This window comes from Mastigoproctus giganteus, chromosome 9, assembly GCF_048544385.1.
Source record: "Mastigoproctus giganteus isolate SK-2022 chromosome 9, ASM4854438v1, whole genome shotgun sequence".
Classification (NCBI taxonomy): domain Eukaryota; kingdom Metazoa; phylum Arthropoda; class Arachnida; order Uropygi; family Thelyphonidae; genus Mastigoproctus; species Mastigoproctus giganteus.
The window spans coordinates 169,936,477-169,957,805 of NC_143583.1; the positions used below are offsets into that span (position 1 = coordinate 169,936,477).

At 38.1% G+C, this 21,329-nt stretch overlaps 1 protein-coding gene across 3 annotated transcripts in view; it reads right to left on the bottom strand.

Moving 5' to 3' along the window:
* Positions 1-21,329, bottom strand: part of S1P (membrane-bound transcription factor site-1 protease) — a 680,544-nt gene that overhangs the window by 323,257 nt on the left and 335,958 nt on the right. For all 3 annotated transcript variants that reach the window (XM_090381734.1, XM_090381736.1, XM_090381735.1), the window contains exons 14-15: positions 4,787-5,048; positions 4,462-4,509 (exon numbers count right to left, since the gene is read on the bottom strand). In XM_090381734.1, the coding sequence (XP_090237860.1) occupies positions 4,462-4,509; positions 4,787-5,048 (310 nt within the window). The remainder of the gene's footprint in view (positions 1-4,461; positions 4,510-4,786; positions 5,049-21,329) is intronic.

Sequence of the window (21,329 nt, forward strand, 5' to 3'; positions counted from 1 at the left end):
CTTCACGCCTGTTTCATCTAAAACCAGAGAGCCACAACTCAGGATCTTGTTTTATCTAGTAAAGTTTGTTGTTGGTATTACTTTTCCAGATCTGTGACCAGTTTTCATAACAGGCTTGTAATCCATATCAGGAAATTGAAGATGCTGTGATAAAGTGGTAAGAGGTTGTTCAGCGGTAAGATCAGCAGTCTCATTTCCAGAAATTCCAGAATGTCCCAATATCCAACATGTTACTGATTGATTGGACTCTCTGCACGAGAGTAACTGATAGTGAGTAGTTTTCAGTGTAGGATGACATGAAGAGAAATTCTCCCTTATGGCAAAGACTGCACTGAGAGAGTCAGTATAGATTAGGGCATATGAAATGGAATGTTCAACAATCTGATCAAATGCTAGTTTTATGGAATACAGATCAGCAGTGAAGATACACATGTGGTTGTTAATAAGGCTGTAACTGTAAATGAAGGGAAAACTGCTGCCACACCTTCAGTTTTCGATCCATCAGTGTATACTGCACAGGCACGTGCAATATACACTGATGGATTAGAATGGGCTGAGTGCAACTGTCTGATACTGGAAGCAGCTAAAACATCCTTCCTCCATCGGAGAAAGTGATCATCATCAGAGGCATGAAAATGTAACCAGGGTGGTACAGGAAGAGTGATGTCTTGAAAAATGTCACTTAGATCAACGTTCCAAGTATGAAGAAGTTCTTTAAGTCTGAGTGATGTAGGTCAGTTTTCATGTGGGTTATGCTCATAAAAGGAATCCCACCAGGTATTATACAGATGCTCCTGGCCAGGATGGATTGGGAGACTTCAGATCTTAGCAGCATAGTGAGACAGCAATGTTTTTCTGCAAAGTTGTAATGGCAGATCATGAGCTTCAATAGAAATGCTTTGGACTGCAGAAGTCTTGAAAGCTCCCAGGGCTGTCCTCAGAGCACTGTGTCTAATGTGCTTAATCTAGCAGAGTCATATAATAAAAACCATAATCTAGGAATGAATGGATTATACACTTGTAGTGGTGTAGTAAGCTCCCCACGACATGGACAAGACTGATCAAAATATATTCAAACGCTTTAGACAAGTAGTTCTTAAATGAGTAATGTGAGCTTGAAAGTTTAACTTGCGATCCAATATCAGTCCAAGAAATCTAATGGTATTAACAAGTGGGATTGGAGTTTTGTTTATTTCTAGTTCAGGATCAGGATAGAGAGCGCATAGCTTGCAGAAATGAGTGGCAGTTCATTTCTTTTCTGATAGTTGATAACCATTCTGTGAAGTGCAGGATTCTATTTTAGTTATGGCTAGTTGGAGCTGCCATTTGATGGTGTTCATTCGTTTAGACTGAAAGGAAATGGAAAAGCCATCTGCATACATATTTTAATGGTTTTAGGGATATCCCGTTGTCATATTGCTAACTGGAATTGCGAATAGTGTTGGACTAAGTATTGAACCTTGTGGTACTTCCTTTTCAATGTGAGATGTACAGAGTATGTTTTTATATCAGACCTGAAAATAATGCAAGCACAAGAAATTCTGAATTATTTCAGGCAGCTGTTCCCTTAGTCCTAGATGGTAAAGTTCTATCTTAATACCATGATGCCAATTAGTGTCAAATGCTTTTTCAATATCTAAGTTGACCACGACTAGATGTTGTTTCATGACAAAGGCATTGCAAATATGGGATTCAACTTTGATAAGCATGTCTAGCATTGATCTGTTCTTCTGAAAGCCATATTGATTATCTGGAAGAATATTCTGTGATTCAGGATGTAAGTGAGCCTTGTATGAACCATCATTTTTTTGAAAATTTTTCCTATGCAACTCATGAGATATTGGCATATAATTTTGAACCAGGGAAAGATGGATCTTTGACTGGTTTTGATATGATGATAATGAAAGAATGGTACCAGGAAGAAGGATAGGCACTTTCAGAGAAGATCCGATTGTAGAAAAATCGACAGGGTACACAAGGCCTCTTCACATAAATGCTTCAGCATAATGTAATGAACCCCATCTGAGCCTTCAGCACTGTTTCAAGATCTATTTAATGATTCTTTCAGTTCTATTAATGTAAAGGGCTGATTGTACGAGAAGGAGCAGTCAAGAAGAAGTTGATTTTATGCCGTTCTGCACCTGCTGATGTTCTGAAAGGAGAATGCATAGGAGGCAGAAGCAGAGATTCTAGAAAACAGTAGTACACGCATTCAGTAGTACACGCATCTTTCCCTTTACAATGAAGTATCAGAGAGGGCAGCCGAACAAATTTGCCATTTTGTGCCTGTATCCATCTCCGTGTGTCAATGTCTTTTGTGATGGTTGATGCAAAAGCAATCCACGAATCGCGCTTCACTTTACGTCTAATTTGTCTTGCTTTGGCTTTAATGTGTGTTCTGCGGGATGAAATAATTCGTGTGGGGGCTACATCCTGCCTGAGATCAGCTAATTAACCTAGACTAATTATATGTATTAACAATATATTGGCATTTCTCCTGTCCAAAGATGCCCTCATAATTAACCTCAGTAGTTCAATACTCTCTGGCAGCTTCCATCAAAATTAATGGGTATATGCCATCATTTTCAGGGGTATTACTTGCCTTTATGCTCGAAAGATTTTCTAATAAACAGTCATCTGCAATTTTGAAATCGCTAATTTCATATGGCTCGGCTTCGTTCAGACAGCCTCTTCTCAGCATGAAGGGCCTTTTGTCAGTAAAGACCAATGCAAAGAGTACCTATTCAATTCATCAGCAAAATCAGCTAGGTTACCTAACACTTTACCACATCCAGTGGGAAAGTGTTAGGTAACCTAGTGTTAGGTATACCTTTGCTTCCAACTAACTCACACCATACAGAATTTATGCTGGCAGACAAATTTATTCCCCAGACAATCATAAAACTTCCAACAGTCTGATACTACAGTCGTACTGGGCAGTATGGAAGTCTTAATTATGTCCAGGAGGACTTCTTTACTCCTATTTTCCATGACCCTGAAAAACACCATGAATTGCCTCATTCAACTCCACCAAACACCCAATGCCCATTCATTCTTTCATACTTCCTTTAGCCAAACTTACTCTCAGCAATCTCAGCATATGATGCATGATATCAGTTCACTTCCCCTCTCCCTCAAATAGTGTACTCCAGGCTAAATCGCATACAAATGGCATATTAGATCCACCTATCATACTCCTTTCTTGCAAACAAAAATCCACACTAACCTCTCTACAAAAACTCCTCCAATCACACACCATGGTTTGACTAACACACATCTCATGAATAGTAAACTCACACAGTACCTTCTCAACCCAAAAATAGGTGAGAAGAAGCACCTCAATCATACTTAATCTACTATCAAAAACACACGATCCCTTGTGTACAGATCCTTTAATCTGATGAGAATTGGCCCTTTCTGTCTATAGCCACTGAAATCCATCCATAAGGTCCTTTCGCTCGACCAATTTCATCAGACATCCACGCTGGTAATATTTATATTCAGAGGCAATCAATTCGCACACAACCACTCAATCATAGTTTTAGATCCATCCGTTTTCAACCCATACAAAAATTCTGCATTCACGTATTCCAAGGGGAATGACCAAGGGAAAAAAACCAAAAAAAAATAAATAACAAAATAACAATTAAAAATAAAAATAAGAAAAAAAAATGGGATGGCAGCACACAGCAGCAAGAAAAAAAGGTTTACAACAACAACAACACAGCAAAATAACAAGATGGCACCAAACCACACACCTCCAAACAACAAGGCTGAAAATAATTTCATAAATGATATTAATGAAATTATTGATAATTTCACATTTACTGCTACAATCCCAAACAACTATGTACTCTCACATGACATCCACCTGTCAATCACAGCACTGAGTGGGAGGTGCCTTCACCTGTCAATCACAGCACTGAGTGGGAGGTGCCTTCACCTGTCAATCACCGCCGTCTTTCCTCGGTGTAACCCTATACTGGGTACAGCCAATAATTCATCTGCTTTATTCAACCACAGCATTAACTCTCACAAATGCTGTTCTCAAATTTGTTGTTTCCCCCAAAATGTCTTCATCAACTGCCTATCACTTTTGAACCTTTTCATCTACTCATACACTTTTCTTTACATAATACAATTTGCCCATACTTAACTAACATTTATCTGACAATCTCAGTGGGTTTCACACCAGCAGACCACAAAAAGCTAGGGCTGACATGTTCCAGCTGTATCAATGCAAAACATATTAAACATAATGTAGTTCAACATTTGTTGAAGTGTGTCTCAATAGTATGACTGATATCCGCAAGAGTGCATTTTGAAATTATATCAGAACATTGCCTTTGTATACATTTTAGAGGTTATCAGTATTTCATGTGAAAGTTGTCTTTACTTTCTAAATTACTCCATAATTCAAAGAGAAGGAAAGAAAAGGAATCTACATAAAAAAATACTTACTTTAGTGATTATCTTTCCAGATACCCCCATGCCATTCAATATGGTAACCTGAAACAGAGAAGAAAACCAGCTCTATAACTAAAATCTTTCCTATCTATTCATATTTATCCCTCCCTCCCCTCCCCTCCACACAAAGTTCACCAGTATAAATAATAAACAATGTGAATATAATCAAAAATTTAAACTAATACTGCATTAAAATTCATAAAAGTAATGGTAATGAATAATGTTTAAAAGCAAGTTATTTAAATTACAGATTCGTCATAGCGAATAGAAAAAATTAAGATAAAAGAGAATAACACCAAAGCTGTCAACATAAACTCACATTAACTACAGTTGGTAATCCTCCATGGTAAAGTGGCTGGGTGCAATAGGGCCACATATATGGACATTCTGTTAAGTCAAGATAGCTGGGACTAAGGGTTGCCTGTGGTCTGTAACTCCGTAATGCCTGATAAGCTCGTAAAAGATCCAACTTGCCCCATCCTTGTTCAAACATTGGTACTCCAGGTAATCGCCGTGCAGATGCCATTAAAGCTTGTTTCATACTAGCAGGATTAATAGCACTGCCCAAATGCAAAACACCACTAGAAAAGGAAAAGTTCACAAAATGCAAAATCATTTAAAAAACTGTCATGAAAGTTTTATCAACTTTTTAAATCTAATAGAATTTGATAAAAGAAAATCTTGGGTACTTTAGTTTTGATCTCCATTAATAATGAAATCAGATAAATGAAGAAAACTGAATATAAAAAAATAATAATAAAAAATAAAAACACCAGATATTAAAATCAAAAATTATTTATAAAAACATAATAAAGTACATTTCATTTTAGAAAAATGTTCAAGCATAAACAAAAGTGGACATAATGACTAATAAACAGTGCACTCAGAACAAGCATTCATTTCATTTATTTTCACTTTCAATGGCCATAATGAATAAACTGCTATATTCCTCCCTAAGGCACCTCCGTAGCCAGGTGGGAAGGAGCAGCAGTGCGTAGCACACCCTTCTTGATTAGACCGGGGTTCGAGCCCGTCACCACCATATACGGAGGATGCGAAAAGGCCAGGGAATGACCACCGCATATCCCGGAACAATATGGCCTTAGTTGCTAATGCTCCTAAAAACCAAATAACAAACAAACAGCTATATTCCTCAATCTTTCATAAGGTTAATGAATATAGCAGTTCATTCATTATTATTCATTTATGTTCTTTTCTATAACACAGCTATCTTGGAAAGCAGACGATGTCTTCATTTTCATTGCAAAATAGTAGAAACCAGATTTTTTAAAATAAAAATTTTGGAATTAAATTTCATTATTTTATCAATGAAATTAGTTTTCACTGAAAATATATACATTTTATATATTAAGCCACAGAAGTGCTTACCCTTATACCATGCTTTAAATATGGGTAACCAGGATTTCTGTTTTGCACTGTTTGTTACTATAGCAGTATAGTAGTAAAAGTAGCATGTGATGCAAGAAAGCAACCTTATGCAGCATAGGCCAAAAAAAAAAAAAAAAAATTCACACAATCATTCCCTTTAAATCTTTGTCCACTTCCTCCTTAAATTTAATTAATCTATCAACTTCCACAACGACAGAAATCCAGCAATTTGTTCCAGCAATTAACCACCCACTGGCTAAAGGCAAATTTACGCACATCTATACTACATCTGTCTTTCCTCAATTTGAATTTATGCCCCCTTACATTCTTAATCTGAACAAGTGGAAGAATCCCATCAGAATTCAGCATGCCAAACCCATTCAAGGCCTTATACACCTCAATCACATCACCTCGCAGGTACCTAGTCTCCAGCCACTGCAATTTGCAGAACTTAAGCCTCTCTTGGTAAAAGGATCCCGTCACCAATCTTGTTGCCCTTCTCTGTACACGTTCAAGGAAATCTACATCCTTTCTAAAATGAGGCCTCCAGAACTGTACGCAGTACTGAAGCCATGCCTTACCATTGACTTATACAGAGGGACAATCACCTCCTTTTCCCTGCTAGCAAAATTCCTGTATATATTTGACAAAACTCCATTACCTGCCCTGGCACCCTGTCTGCATTGCTTAGAAAACTTCATATCTGACTGCACAATTAGTCCCAGGTCTTTTTCATTTTCTACCGCCCTAAGTGTAGTACCACACAGTTGGTACTTTCATCTGGGGTTACTTCTACCCGTATGCAGTACTTTGCATTTGTCAATGTTAAACTTCAGTTACTACTTCTCAGGCACCTCCGTAGCCAGATGGGCAGGAGCAGCAGCAGTGCGTAGCACACGCTTCTTGATTAGACCGGAGTTTGAGCCCATTACCACCAAATATAGAGGATGCGGAAAGGTCAGGGAATAACCACTGCATATCCCCAGAGCAATATGACCCTAGTTGCTAGGACGCCTCTGTAGCCAGGTGGGAAGGAGCAGTACTGTGTATCACATGCTTCTTGATTAGACCGGGGTTCGAGCCCATCACCACCAAATATGGAAGATGCGGAAAGGTCAGGGAATGACCACCGCATATCCCGGAGCAATATGGCCTTAGTTGCTAATGCCCCCCCCCCAAAAAAAACCCTAATTGCTAATGCTCCTAAAAACCAAATAACAAACAAGCTACTTCACAGTGCTTCCCACATTTTCTAGATCCTGTTGCAGTAGCACACTGTCATTACTGTCATTAACAACCCAGCCAACCTTTGTATCTGCAAACTTCGAAACTAAGCCTGATATACATTCATCAATATCATTGATAAATAAACAAAACAATAGTGGGCCCAACACCAAACCCTGGAGGACTCCACTAATAACATTAGTCCACGAAGACCAGCAGACTGATTACCACCCTGTCTTCTGCCACTCAACCATCCTTTTATCCACAGTAGACACTTACCCTTAATAAAATTCGCTCAAATTTGTATACATTAGTTTTCCATGCACAACAGTGTCAAAGGTTTTCCTGAAATCCAAGTATATGATATCAAAATTATTTTTTGCATCCAATTGCTTTGTAACCACATCATAATATCCAATCAAATTTGTCAGACAAGACTTTCCCTTAACAAACCCATACTCTGTCTGAATTATTGCTGCAGTCATATCTAGATGATCCTGCAATGCATCTTTAACCAGTGACTTCATTATTTTACCTGGAACAGAAGTTAAACTAACTGGTCTGTAATTATTTGTGTCACCGTTCGATCCACCTTTGTGAATTGGTGATATATTTCCACATCTTCAGTCCATGGCGACCTCCCCTGAGTCCAAGGATGCTCTCATAATTATGGCTAAGGTTTTGCTTACTTCCTTTGCCGCCTCCTTTAATATAACTGGACAGATCCCATCCACCCCAGGTGCCTTTCTTATGTTTAACTTCAAAAATTTCTCCTCCACTTTGCTCTCAGTTATTACAAAATCATTAAGCACTCTGCTACAATTTGATAACCTTCTGGCATTTTCAATCCTTAATAACTCCTCTTGTGTGAATGTAGATACAAAATACTCATTCAGTTTATTTGCTATCTAAGCAGGATCATCTATAGTTGAACCATCAATATCAAGTCGACCAATCGGATTCATCCCCTTCCTTTTAGAGTTTATAACTTAGAGTTTATAATTATTGTTTTTCTAAAACTTTCGATTTAAATTTAGTAGTATAACATTATTTTGTGATTTTCAGATTAATCTGGTGTATTTATTCTTTATTCGGCCTTGTAATTGCATAAAAGTACCGGTGAGAGTATCAAATCCACATGTTACAAGTTGTTTAGCCATATTTAGCCACTTTATTGAAAAATTGTTACATCAAATTATTTTCTATAAGTAGCTTATAGACCTAGTCAGGATCCTTAGTTTATTCCGAATTGAGACAGCGAGATTTGGAAGTTAATTAATACTTAAGTGTCCGTAGATTTACCGTTCGTAACTTGCCATCATTGTTATATGGCACAACGTTATATTCTGAACTAGATAACGAAAGCTTAGGACAGTATAGTATAAAATATTGTCAATTAATCAGTAAAATCTATTAATCTTGTTAAACTTCATTGTCAATTAAACTGTACTTTTAACTAATACATAGAACGACTTAGATTACAAACGTAACATAATTAATTAATACATAACTTGATATGGAAGTTATATAAACGGAACTCGTAGATAATACTTGATACTGAAAAATATATATAGCATTATAACTGGGTTGGGATACAAGTTTAGGGATATAATTTTGTACTGAAATTGAAATTTTATTGAAATTAAATCGAAATCATAACCGTCATGCAGTATGATTGATGACTTTTGAGATTATGATGAACGTCGTGGCGAGATCCAATATTCCTTACATTTCGAGGGTACAGCTCTAAAACGGTGTTCGCAGGCCAGTCGCTAGTTAGTACACCGGACTGAACCTATTGGTAACTCTCTAGGAGGCTTCCGGATCAGCTAGTGTATAATCTTGTACTTCTACTCTGCAAGATAGTGACTGGAGGGAGTCGGAGTAGTGTGTAGTGTGTATGCTGGGAGCACTATCGAGGCCACGTTATGTCAAGGATCTGGGTATATTCTTACCACATGTACACCATATCCAAAAATTTCATTACTTCATACAGCATGTCCCACCCACTTTTTCTTACTATTGAATACACCATGAATTGTCAAACTAATAGAGCAAGCTTATCTGCAAAAAGATCTAAACCTCCCAAGGACTTCCTAATTCATTTCACAAATATACATGGTCTCAATTCCAATCTCAACGATGTCCATTTCCACTTGCAGTCTGCCAATCACCATGTACTTTTTCTGACAGAATGTCAGTTATTGGTTGATTCAACTACTGCTCATCTCAGATGCCCAAATTATTCGCTGTATGATTCCTTTCGCCTCAAAGGTGGTACTTGTGCATATGTCCGTTCTGATATTCCCTGTCAGAGACTTGGCAATTTGGAATCTACTCTCTTTGATCTTCTCTGGCTTAAAATCTCTCTACCTCATTGTGTCAAATTCATCTGTTGTCTCTACCATTCTCCCAACTCCACTAATCACTTGGAGCTCTTTGACTTCCTCTCTTTGCAACTTGACTTTCTTCAGTCCAACTTTCCTAACAGTGAGGTAATTTTCCTTGGTGATTTTAATGTTCCCAACTCCAGCTGGCTTCCATTTTCTAGTCACATTGACCCAGAAGATCGAGATGCTGAGGATTTTGCAATTACTAATGACCTAACACAGATTGTTCATTTACCTACAATAATACCGGACAATCCTAATCATACAGCCAATACGCTTGATCTTTTTCTCACAAACAACCCTTGTAAGTAAACGGTCGAAGTGAGAGGTCCTTTAGGCACTTCAGATCACAACTCGGTGATTGTCACTTCTCTAATGGAACCTTTATCTCGTGGCTATTCCCAACCTTGTGTTGTTTGGCATTACAAGAATGCAAAATGGGATGACCTGGGAAACTTCTTTTTTTCTTTCCCTTGGTCGGATTACTGTTTCAAAACTTCTGATGTCAACGTTTGCTCAGATTGTGTCAGTGAAATTATTCTTGCAGGAATGGAATCCTTTATCCCACACTCCACTTTAAAATCTCGTCCTTTATCTAAACCTTGGTTTTCCAATAAATGTGCCAAGGCTGTCCAAGAGAAGAATGTTGCATATCGTAACTGGCTTGTTTCTAATTCTTCAGTTTCATTTTCTGCCTACACCAAAGCTCACAACAATTGTAAAGCAGTTATTAATCAGTCCAAACTAGAGTTTGAACAGGCTAAGAGTAGAAAACTTGCTTCTTGCCCTAATGGTAGCCGAGCATTCTGGTCTCTTGCCAAAGCTATTGGCCGCAACTTTTGCCCACCTCTGTCCAAACCAGATGGTTCTGTTGTCACTTCAGCCAAGGATAAAGCTGACCTGCTAGCATCCCATTTTTCTTCCAGCTCATGTATTAATGATCTTGTCAAAACACCTCCCACCATTCCCAACAAGCTCCATTCAATGGCTCCTGTGGTCTACAGTCCAAAGGATATCGGAAGGATTTTCACAAATCTTGATGCTAAGAAAGCTCCAGGTCCCGATGGTATTTCTCCATTTGTTCTCCTAAGCTTACTTCTGTTCTTTGCAGTCTTTTTTCACTTTCTTATTCCAATGGTGTTTTTCCTTCTGCTTGGAAATTTGCTCATATCCAGCCAGTTCCTAAAAAGGGTGACAGATCCCTCCCATCCAATTATCATCCATTGCAATTATTTCTACTCTTTCTAAAGTAATGGAGAAATCAATTAACTGCCAACTCTTAAATTACCTAGAAGCCTTCCGTCTGATCAACGATTGCCAGTATGGATTCCCTCAGTGTCGATCCACTGGTGATATTCTGGCTTACATTACCCATTTATGGACTAATTCAATGGAGAGATTCGGTGAAACACAAGTACAAAGGGTACTAGGAAAGTTTTGCAATACAGCTTTGTTTATTTAATTTTTTCAAAGTAATTTCCTCTACATTCAATACACACCTCTGCATCTTCTGAAACCAATCTTTAAACCGGTTCTGCCAAGTTTCACTAGGGAGTAAAGCACACTCGTTGTCCCAAGCCCGTAGAAGGTCCTCATCACTGGAAAACCGCCTCCCTTTTAGCTTCATTTTCACATGCGGGAACAGTGCAAAGTTGCAGGGAGCAAGGTCTGGACTGTAGGGAGGGTGCTCGAGAAGTTTCAGTCCTGTCGTGGTCAAATATTCGGTGCTGGCTTTGGCGCGGTGAGCTATAGCATTATCGTGATGGAGGTACCAGGTGTCCATTCTTGACTTTGGCCGCAGGTTCTTCATAGATCCAATGACTTTAGGCAGGCATTGTTCAGTATACCACTTAGCTGTGACTGTCTTCTGCGTGTCCAAAATGACACGTTCCACAATTCCACTCGATTTGAAAAATACAGCTATCATTTTCTTCTTTACAGATCGGGATTTTCTGACAATTACGGGTGTGTCGTCATCATCAAAGACCCAAACTTTGTGTTGAGCCTTGGTCGGCAGATCGTAATAGTACAGCCAAGTCTCGTCACCTGTCACGATGTTGTTCACATACCGAGATTGTCCCTTATCAAACTTTTTTAACATCTCCCAGCACCAAGTCACACATCGTGTCATCTGCTCTTCAGTCAGTTGATGCGGCACCCAGAGAGAACAAAGTTTCTTCACGTGCAAATGATCTTGCAGAATCGAACGAATTGCTGGTGCATTTAGGCCCAAAGTATCCTCTATCTGTTGGTAGGTCACTCGCCTGTTTTCGTCAAGCATTTTCCTCACAGCAGTAACGTTTTCCTCCGTAACTGACGTTCGTGGCCTTCCCGGCCTCTCAGAATCCTCCAGAGTGAAATTTCCCCTTTGGAATTCTCTATACCACCTGAATATCGTTGTACGATGTGGACAATCATCATCTAGTGCAAGAGTCATTTCTTCTAAGCACTGGTCTATGGTTAAACCACGCACGAAATTATACCGCAAAACTGTCCTTATCTCATTTCGTGACCACGATGCCATCGCAAGCACTTTACACTCTCACTACTAATGAATAACTGAGCCCATCGACTTGGTGCGGCGGCTACTATGCACGTATGAACATGTCTCAACATGCAGCAACAAGCAGCTTCCTGTGATTCATTGTTGCGTCATATTGCAAAACTTTCCTAGTACCCATTGTAGTTGCTCTTGATACCTCAAAGGCTTTCTATCGTGTTTGGCATAACGGTCTTCTAAACAAGCTTCCATCTTATGGTTTGCCAAATGTTTTTAGTAATTGGTTATCCAGTTTTCTCTCTGATCGCTCACTGAGGGTGATAGTAGATGGCTCTCTGTCTTCTAACTTCTCCACTAATGCCGGTGTCCCCCAAGGTTCAGTTTTTTCTCCCACTCTTTTCCTCTTGTATATCAATGACCTTCTTCCATTGACTGGAAATCCTATCCATAGTTTTTCCGATGATAGCACATTGCATTCAACTTTCCATTTTGAGAAAACTTGTCCTGCTCAATCAGCTTCAACTTCTCGAAAATCTGCTACCAATTCCTTAAATGCCGATCTTCAGGTAATTCTCCAGTGGGGCAAAGACAACTTAGTTGATTTCAACCCTTCTCAAACTCAGTCTTGTCTTATATCTCGCAAAAAAGGATTCTTCTGCTCCTATGCTTATCTTTAGTGACACTCCGATTTCTAGGCAAAATGATATATCTCTTTTGGGGATTACCCTGACTTCTAATCTCTCTTGGCACAAGCACATTACAAATATTGCTTCCTCTGCATCTAAAAAACTTGGTTTTCTCTTTCGCTCTCGGCATTACTTTTCTTCCAAACAGCTGCTCACTCTGTAGAAATCGCAAATCCGCCCTTCCATGGAATATTGTTCCCACATCTGGGGTGGTGCCCCCAAAACCTCTCTCAGGCTTCTTGATTCCATTCAGAAGTGGGCAGTTAGGTTAATTAATGATTCATCTCTAACAGAGTCTCTCCACTCGCTGTCTCATAGACGTACTGTTTCTGTTATGCCTCTTCATGCCTCTTCTACAGATACTTCCGTGGTCACTGTTCTTCTGAATTGGTTTCTATAATTCCCGCTCTCTCTTTCAAAACAGTCCGAACACGTGCCGCCACCAGCCAACATCCATTTACTGTCCAACTTCAAACCCACAGAACCAACTTTTCATCTTCCTCATTTATTCATTCAACTGCCGTTTCCTGGAACAACCTTCCTTCGTATGTATTTCCTGAAAATTACAATCTTCAGAAGTTCAAGTCCAATGTCAACAAATATCTTCTTTCGTCTTCTCAACCTCCAACCCAAGCACGGTACTAAGTACTATAGATTCTAATACCTCTCGTGTTTGGGGTTCACATAAAAAAAAAAAAAAAAAAAAAAAAAGCTAATGGGAATGCTGTGGCTCAGGGGAGAACTGAGGGGGCGGGAAGTTGCCCTCTGAATCACAGCCTTTTAAAATGCACTGCTTGCATGATGTTTGTGGAGCAATCGGGTACGGGACATGATATTACCATGGGGGATGTCTTTGTGTGTGCGCGATGTAAGGAAATCAGGCGACAACTCAGTGTTGTTATGGGCCTTTATGAGAGCTTGAATGACAAGGTGGATGCCCACGAAGGATCAAAATTGAGGGGCCCCTCAAGCTCTCAGCTTCCCACATCAACGCCAGTGCTCGCACTTGGTCATCACGCAACACTGCAGCAACCCCCAAGGCAGAATGCACTGGTTCTACAGGAACTAGTGGTTGTTGGTGACTCTGCTGTCAGAGAAATGAGGAACATGCTTTGTAAAAAGGATAGGTGGAACAGGATATCAAGTGGACCAAGGTATGTCTGCCAGGGGAAAAGGTTGATGACGTTGTGCGGATATCATCTTTTAAAGGCACAAAAGTTGATATAGTTGTACACGTTGGCATTAATAATATTAAGAGTAGAATGACCGGCAGAATTACTTAACAAGTACAGGTCACTGTTGAAAAAAAGCCATGAATTAGGATTGAATTTAAAAGTGTCTGCAATTCTGCCCAGACATGATGATAGGAGGGAGTATATGATGAGAGCCTTGTTGATCAATTCGGCCCTATAAAGATTGTGCAAGGCTCAAGGGGAAAAAGTTTTTTCAGCCTGGTCTGTACTTGTTAACAGGAGAGGCTACAGGGATGAGATACACTTAAATAGAAAGGGTGCAAAAATATTTGCTGATGCTATTAAGGCAGTGTTCGGTGGGTCAGAAAACTGCTAGCTTGGGGGATACAAGGAGTAATAGATTAACAGTAGCCACTGGCAGAGGTGAAAGTGATTCTTGCAGTGCTTCTACTGGAAGGAGCACCAGCCTGGAAAACATGATGCAGGGTATTTCAGACACTGCAGGGAGTCATTGCAGTACAAGTAAACACATGGATTGTGTTAGGGTAGCCGAGGATAGGAACAGGTGCATGTATACTTGCGTGTACACCAATGCTAGGAGTTTGGTAAATAAATTTGATGAATCTGAGGTATTGCTCAAAACATCAAAAGCAGATATTGAGATATCAGAGATGTGGTGTCACACATATATAAGGAATGCAGAACTGGAATTTCGGGAGTACAATGTGTAGAGGAAGGATAGGAAGGGCGGAGGGGTTATGCTATTAGTTAAGAAACACATAAAATCCAAGGAAGTGAAGCCAGTCGACATCACTGGACAGTGAAGCGTCGAGTCAGTTTGGTGTGACATAAGCACTGGGAGGTCAAAATTGAGAGTAGGAGTGTGTTATAGGCCTAATGACTCTGATGAGCATAATAAGAAACTGTACAGGGAAATAGGGTGGGCTAGTAAATCAGAGTCTCTTATAATGGGGGATTTTAATTTCCCAGATATTGACTTGAATTTGTGGGTTGGTCAAACACACTAGCAAGGCTTTTGTAGATTTATTGGATGACTGTTTCCTACATCAGCATGTTTGGGAGGCAACTAGAGGGAGTAATACTCTTGATCTGATTATCAGTAGTGATTCTTCATGCATTAAGAATCTGCAGATAAAGGAACCACTAGGTGGCAGTGGTCACAGTGTGCTGAAGTGGGATTTGCTCAAAGCGGTAACTACCATCAGGGGTAAAGGGAAGGGTTTTTGCTTTCATAAAGGCGACTACGATGGTGTGAGACAGTATTTAAATTCTATACAGTGGGACCAACTGATAATGTTACTAACAGCAAATTCAAAACGGGAAGCATTCAAAGAACTTATCTTGGAAGCTACTAAACTTTACATACCAACTAAGAAATGTTGTTCAAGGTTTAGGCCTAAATGGATGTTAGATGAACTAATGAGACTTATGGCAGAGAAGAAAAATGCATAGGATACATATAAATTAACATGTGACACAGAAGCCTATGATAGATATAAGCTGGTCTGTAACCAAGTTGCAAAGGAGGTTAGGCAGGCAAGGGCAGATTACAAGAAATCTTTAACAAAAAATACAAAGAAAAACAGCAAAGAGTTCTTTACTTATGTAAACTCTAGAAGGAAGGGGATGAATCAGATTGGACCACTTGATATCAACGGTTCAATTGTTGATGATCCTGCTCAGATAGCTAACAAACTAAATGAATATTTTGCGTTGACATTCACACATGAGGAGTTATTCAGCAAGGGGAATAGGCGCCTCCGTAGCCAGGTGAGAAGGAGCAGCAGTGCGTAGCATTCGCTTCTTGATTAGACCGGGGTTCGAGCCCATCACCACCAAATACGGAGGATGCGGAAAGGTCAAGGGAATGACCACCGCATATCCCAGAGCAATATGGCCTTAGTTGCTAATGCTCCTAAAAACCAAATAACAAACAAACAAACAAGCAAGGGGAAGGCCAGAGGTGCATTTAGTCAATGATGATGATGATGATGAACAATAAACATTCTTTACAATTTGTAAGTCATAAATAATTTCTCTATTATTATAATTGGCTTTTTTTTTACAGGCTACATTTTTAATTTTTTGGATAAATCAATCATTGTTTAAACATAAACTAATTAGCAAACTAATTTCATTGTTCATAACATAACCCGTATTTTTAACATTAAGTCTATGAGAAATAAATTCCCGCTTTACGAATTTTTGTTTTATGAGTGCCCGCTTGGAATGAATTAACTCGTAAAGTTGAGAACTACCTGTACATTCATAAATTTGTACCCTGTTCGTGTAAAATTATTTATGCTAATAAAAATGGACAAGTAATCATCACATTGTGTATTTAGGAATTTATCATCTGCTAATCAAACAGTCAATACTGTTTAAAAAAAAAAGCAGAAAGAAGGAAAATTAAGACAAAGAAAGAAACAGAGCTATGAGGGGTTTCCGAAAAGTAAGGTAACCCCTTTTTTATTCTTAATAATGGTGAAAGGAAATGAGACAGAACCATAATAACGTTCAAAAAGACTGCCAGTGCAATGTTGCGGTATTATTGTCTCACAGCAGATTCCAGTTGCAAAATGGCCATGTGAGTATGGTCCAAAACAGATGTTTGTGAAGTTATTTACTTTTTGCAAGCAAACGGGTCTCCACCAAGTGATATTCACCTTGAACTGGTTGCTGTGTATGTATGGCGAAAAGGTGATGACAAGGAAGCAGGTGTGTTTTTGATGCAATAAATTTACGGCAGGTCGTGTTGACATTGAAAATCAACATCAGGCAGACAGGCCTTCATCAAGCAAGACAGAAGACAACATTTCACGCATTAAGGGCTTCGTTCTTGAAAACAGGCGAGTGAAACTGCGTGAAATTGCAAAATAGTGAACATGTTGTTTGTTTGTTATTTGGTTTTTAGGAGCATTAGCAACTAAGGCCATATTGCTCCAGGATATGTGGTGGTCATTCCCTGACCTTTCCGCATCCTCCGTATTTGGTGGTGATGGGCTTGAGTCCCGGTCTAATCAAGAAGCATGTGCTACGCACTGCTGCTCCTTCCCACCTGGCTATGGAGGCGCCTATAGTGAACATGAGTAAGTCGACTGTTCACAAAATTGTTCATGATGTCCTTGGCTTTCGAAAGGTGTGCAGCCACTGGATGCCTCAACAATTGTCAGAGGACAAAGCAAATCGCATGGATATGTGCCTGGACAACTTGTTGTACAGTGACAAAAGAGAGGATTTTCTTGCTCACATAGTTACAGCAGACAAAAAATGGGTTCATCACTTTATCCTGGAGAGCAAACAAGACTCCATGACCTGGAATCATCCACAATCTCCTGTGCGCAAAAAATTCAAAACTGTCCCCAGTGTCTGAAAAGTCATGGCCACAGTGTTCTGGAATCGCAAGATATTGTGTTGGTGGATTTCTTTCCGAAAGGAGGAAGAATCAATGCACAGCTTTACTGTGCAACATTGGAAAAACTGAAAGCCAACATTTGACACAAATGACCAGGACTCATGACAAGCGGCATGATTTTATTGCACGACAACACAACTCCACACACAACCCTTGAGTGGTTGTGCCGTAACTGTTGGGAAACTCTGTCACATCCTCCCTTACAAGCTGAGACTTAGCACCTTCAGACTTCCATTTGTTTGGCCCTCTGAAAAAACACCTTTCAGGAGAGCATTTCACCACAGATGAGGAAGTTCATCAGGCAGTGCGATGTTGGTTACTGCGTGTGGGCACGGACTTCATTACTGGTATTGATAAATGATCCATCGTTGGGACAAATGCATCAATAAAACTGGAGACTCTGTGGAGAAGTAGAACATTTTCACTTATTTCTTGGCATGTAATTTCAACTTCGTATTATTAAACATCATTGAGAAAAAAAATGTGTTACCTTACTTTTCGGAAACCCCTCATATTCATATATATATATATATATATATATATATATATATATATATATATTATTCTTTTGTAATATGATAGTTCATGCCGTATTTTATTTATAATTATAGTAGTTTTATTTAATTTAATTTCTTACTAGCTTTTTCTGTTGTCCCAGTAGCTGTTTTAGCAATGCATGGGTACAAACAGAGTACATATTATTATTCTTTTGTCTTATCTTTGTGGTTTGTTATTCTTTTGTATTAATTTTGTTAATTACAGGTGTTTTTTACACATAGGTATTTTAGTAAATACATAACTGTTCTTTACGATAGCCTAATCTCGGTTATCTTAATATAGGCCATGGTAAATTAAGATAACCGAGATTAGGCTATCGTAAAGAACAGTTATGTATTTACTAAAATACCTATGTGTAAAAAACACCTGTAATTAACAAAATTAATACAAAAGAATAACAAACCACAAAGATAAGACAAAAGAATAATATATATATATATATATATATATATATATATATATATATATAGAAAAAGAGAGAGGGGCAATACAAAAAAATTTAAAAAAGTGGAAAAAGAGCAAAGAAACAAATAAATAACAAAGACAAAAGTAAAAATGGAAGGAATACATATCTAAAAAATTTTGGAAAATATTAAGTATGGGGCAAATACAGCCAATGGACAGAGGCCAACGTTCACTGAAATTCCAGCCCGATGAAGCAATAAAATCACATCACAGAGGCCCTGATGCAGTAACTGTAAAAACACAAAAGCTTAAGCACTCACCACACTGCTGCCAAAAGAAAGAAATGAAATCTACAACAGAAAATAAATAGATTATAGATGGCAATATGCACATTGCAAAGCAACTAGCTCTGACTACACCCATTAGATATAAATAAACAAAGAAAAAGATGACAGTGAACGTAAGTGGCTGCATACACAATAAACACATCACATAATATATATATATATATATATATAGGCAATAAGGGAAAAAAAGGGGGAGAAATTGAGAGAAGAGACAAATAAATAATGAAGACAGAAGTGGAAATAGAAGGAAAGTGGAAAGAATGTGTATCTAAATATTTTGGAAAACATTAAATGTGGGGCAAATATAGTCAAATTATAAGCCAATAAATAATAACTTTAGACTGGCACCACCTCACCATTTCACAAAAGAAAAAAAGATACAGGATTAAACAAAGCAAGGAACAAAAAATAGATGACTGTTGCATCCAATCTCATCAGAGGTGCCCCTGGATATAACAACTGTGAACATTACTGCATTTTGAACGTAATGCAAATTGCCACAACGAACAGAGGCAGACATTCACTGACATTCCAGCCTGCCAAGGCAATCACATCATGGAGGCCCTAATGCAGTAACTGTAAAAACACAAAAGCTTAAGCACTCACCACTAAAAACCAGATTGCCACCAAAAAGAAAGAAATGAAATTTACAATGGAAAATAAATAGATTATAGAAGGCAGTATGAGCAGTGCAAAACAACTAGATCTCACTACACCCATTAGAAATTAAACTATAAAAATAATACATTTAATAGTAAAAATAAAGAAAAAAAGAGATGACCACGAACACAAGTGGCTGCATAAGCAATATCCAACAACACACTGCATATATATACAGTAGAGCATCGATAATCCAAACTAATTTGGACCAGGGGTAGTTCAGACTTCAGATTTTCAAACTTATCAAAAATACTGTTCTGGAGACTTAAAAAAAAAGTTTAGTAAATATAGAAATAAAAACACTAAGTAGTACTTACGTATTCTTATTCATCAGTATCAGTAACAAAACAAATGGAACTTTCAGCCACAATAACACATATGCCTTTATGGATGCAGGGGACTAATTAGGTAGAGAAATTTGTTGCATTGATTAGTTCTATCTAATTTTGGGACAAAATATCACCTTACCGGAAAAGATATAGATTTTTAAACTTTGAGTTTGATTAGTAAAGGCTTATACAGCCTATAATTGCACCACCACTGGAGAAAGACATGGTGACCTACTCCAGTATTTTTCACTGGAAAACTTTATGAACAAGCTCAAGAATAAATCAATAATGCTAGGAAAGTCAGTGGAACAAGGAGAAGAGGTCAGCAAAGAACACGCTGGCTCGACACCATCAAGAGCAATACTAGCATGAGCATGAAGCACTTGAAAGAAGCTTTTGAAGACTGGACAGCATGGAGGCAGCTCACCCATAAAGTCTCTATGAAAGTCAGCTGCAACTGAATGGATGAAAACAACACACAGACCTTTAATGAAAATAATTACTTATTTCTGCTGCACCATTTTCAAACTTTATTTCTTTATTGCCGGGTCTCTCGCTCTTTTCAGCAAGAGCAGTTGAGCTGGACATATATATATATATATATATATATATATATATTTCAACTGCTCTTGAAAATTAAATTAAGATCGTTTGTCGATTCATCATTCAGTTTGTTTGTCAATTTTCAAGTATCATTTAATTTTGTTTAATTGGCAAGTTAAAAAATTGTTAATTGTTGCTTTATATCTTCATTTTCATAGCCTGTGGACAATATTTCTCCGATTTCGCTTATTAGAATTGCCATTTAATAGAATCAAAATGCAATTATTTTATGGCATCAGCATAAAAAAAATAAATGCTAACATGTTCGGATTATTGACGTTCAGATTTTCGACACTCTACTGTATAGGTATATATATGTATAGCTCTGCTATATATTTCTTATATTAAAAACATTTTTTGCAGAAAATACAATTTTGTATTTAAATTAAGAAAGATAAAGAAAAATTTTTTGTATATGTTCTGAATTGTTAATGCATATAGATTTTATGTGATACAAGCAAAGAACAACTATTAAATTCCAAAAAGCAAATACTGGAAAAGTTTTACACCACCCTTGTTCATTTCACAAGTCATTGTAACAGTCTTTATCTTCAGGGTCACAGTGGTATTCCCTTTTAAAACCACCAATATTTCCTTGGATACTACCGATTTTAGTCCACTGATATTAATAGCTGGAAATGGTTCCTGCACTGTTACACCTTTGATAATGCTCAGATCTTTACTAAGCACCAAGTCAAGGATATTTGTGCCATTTGTACTTTCTCTGATATATTGAAATAGGTAGCAGTCAATCAGGTGGTTGAAAATCTAACCCTATGTGGTGTATGGCTTCATTACAAATTCCAATCAATAAGGGATAATGAAATGTATGCCTCCAAACATAATATATAGAATGAAGCATTCAACCCTTCTTGCTCATTCAAGTTACCAAAAGAGATTTTTATTGTATTTCCTACAATCATTAGGCCTGTAACATAATGACTGTAAGATTATCAACTTTACATTATCACTAAAAATCTCACATCATACTGATTCTACATACATCTGGGTTTGATCAAACTCTGGTAACAATCTCTGCTTTCAATGTACATCGCTTTTACTGGAGGCATACATTTCAACTCCTTAACACAAGAGTAGTACCATGGGACCTGACAGGTGCCTATTAAAAAAAAAATAAATAA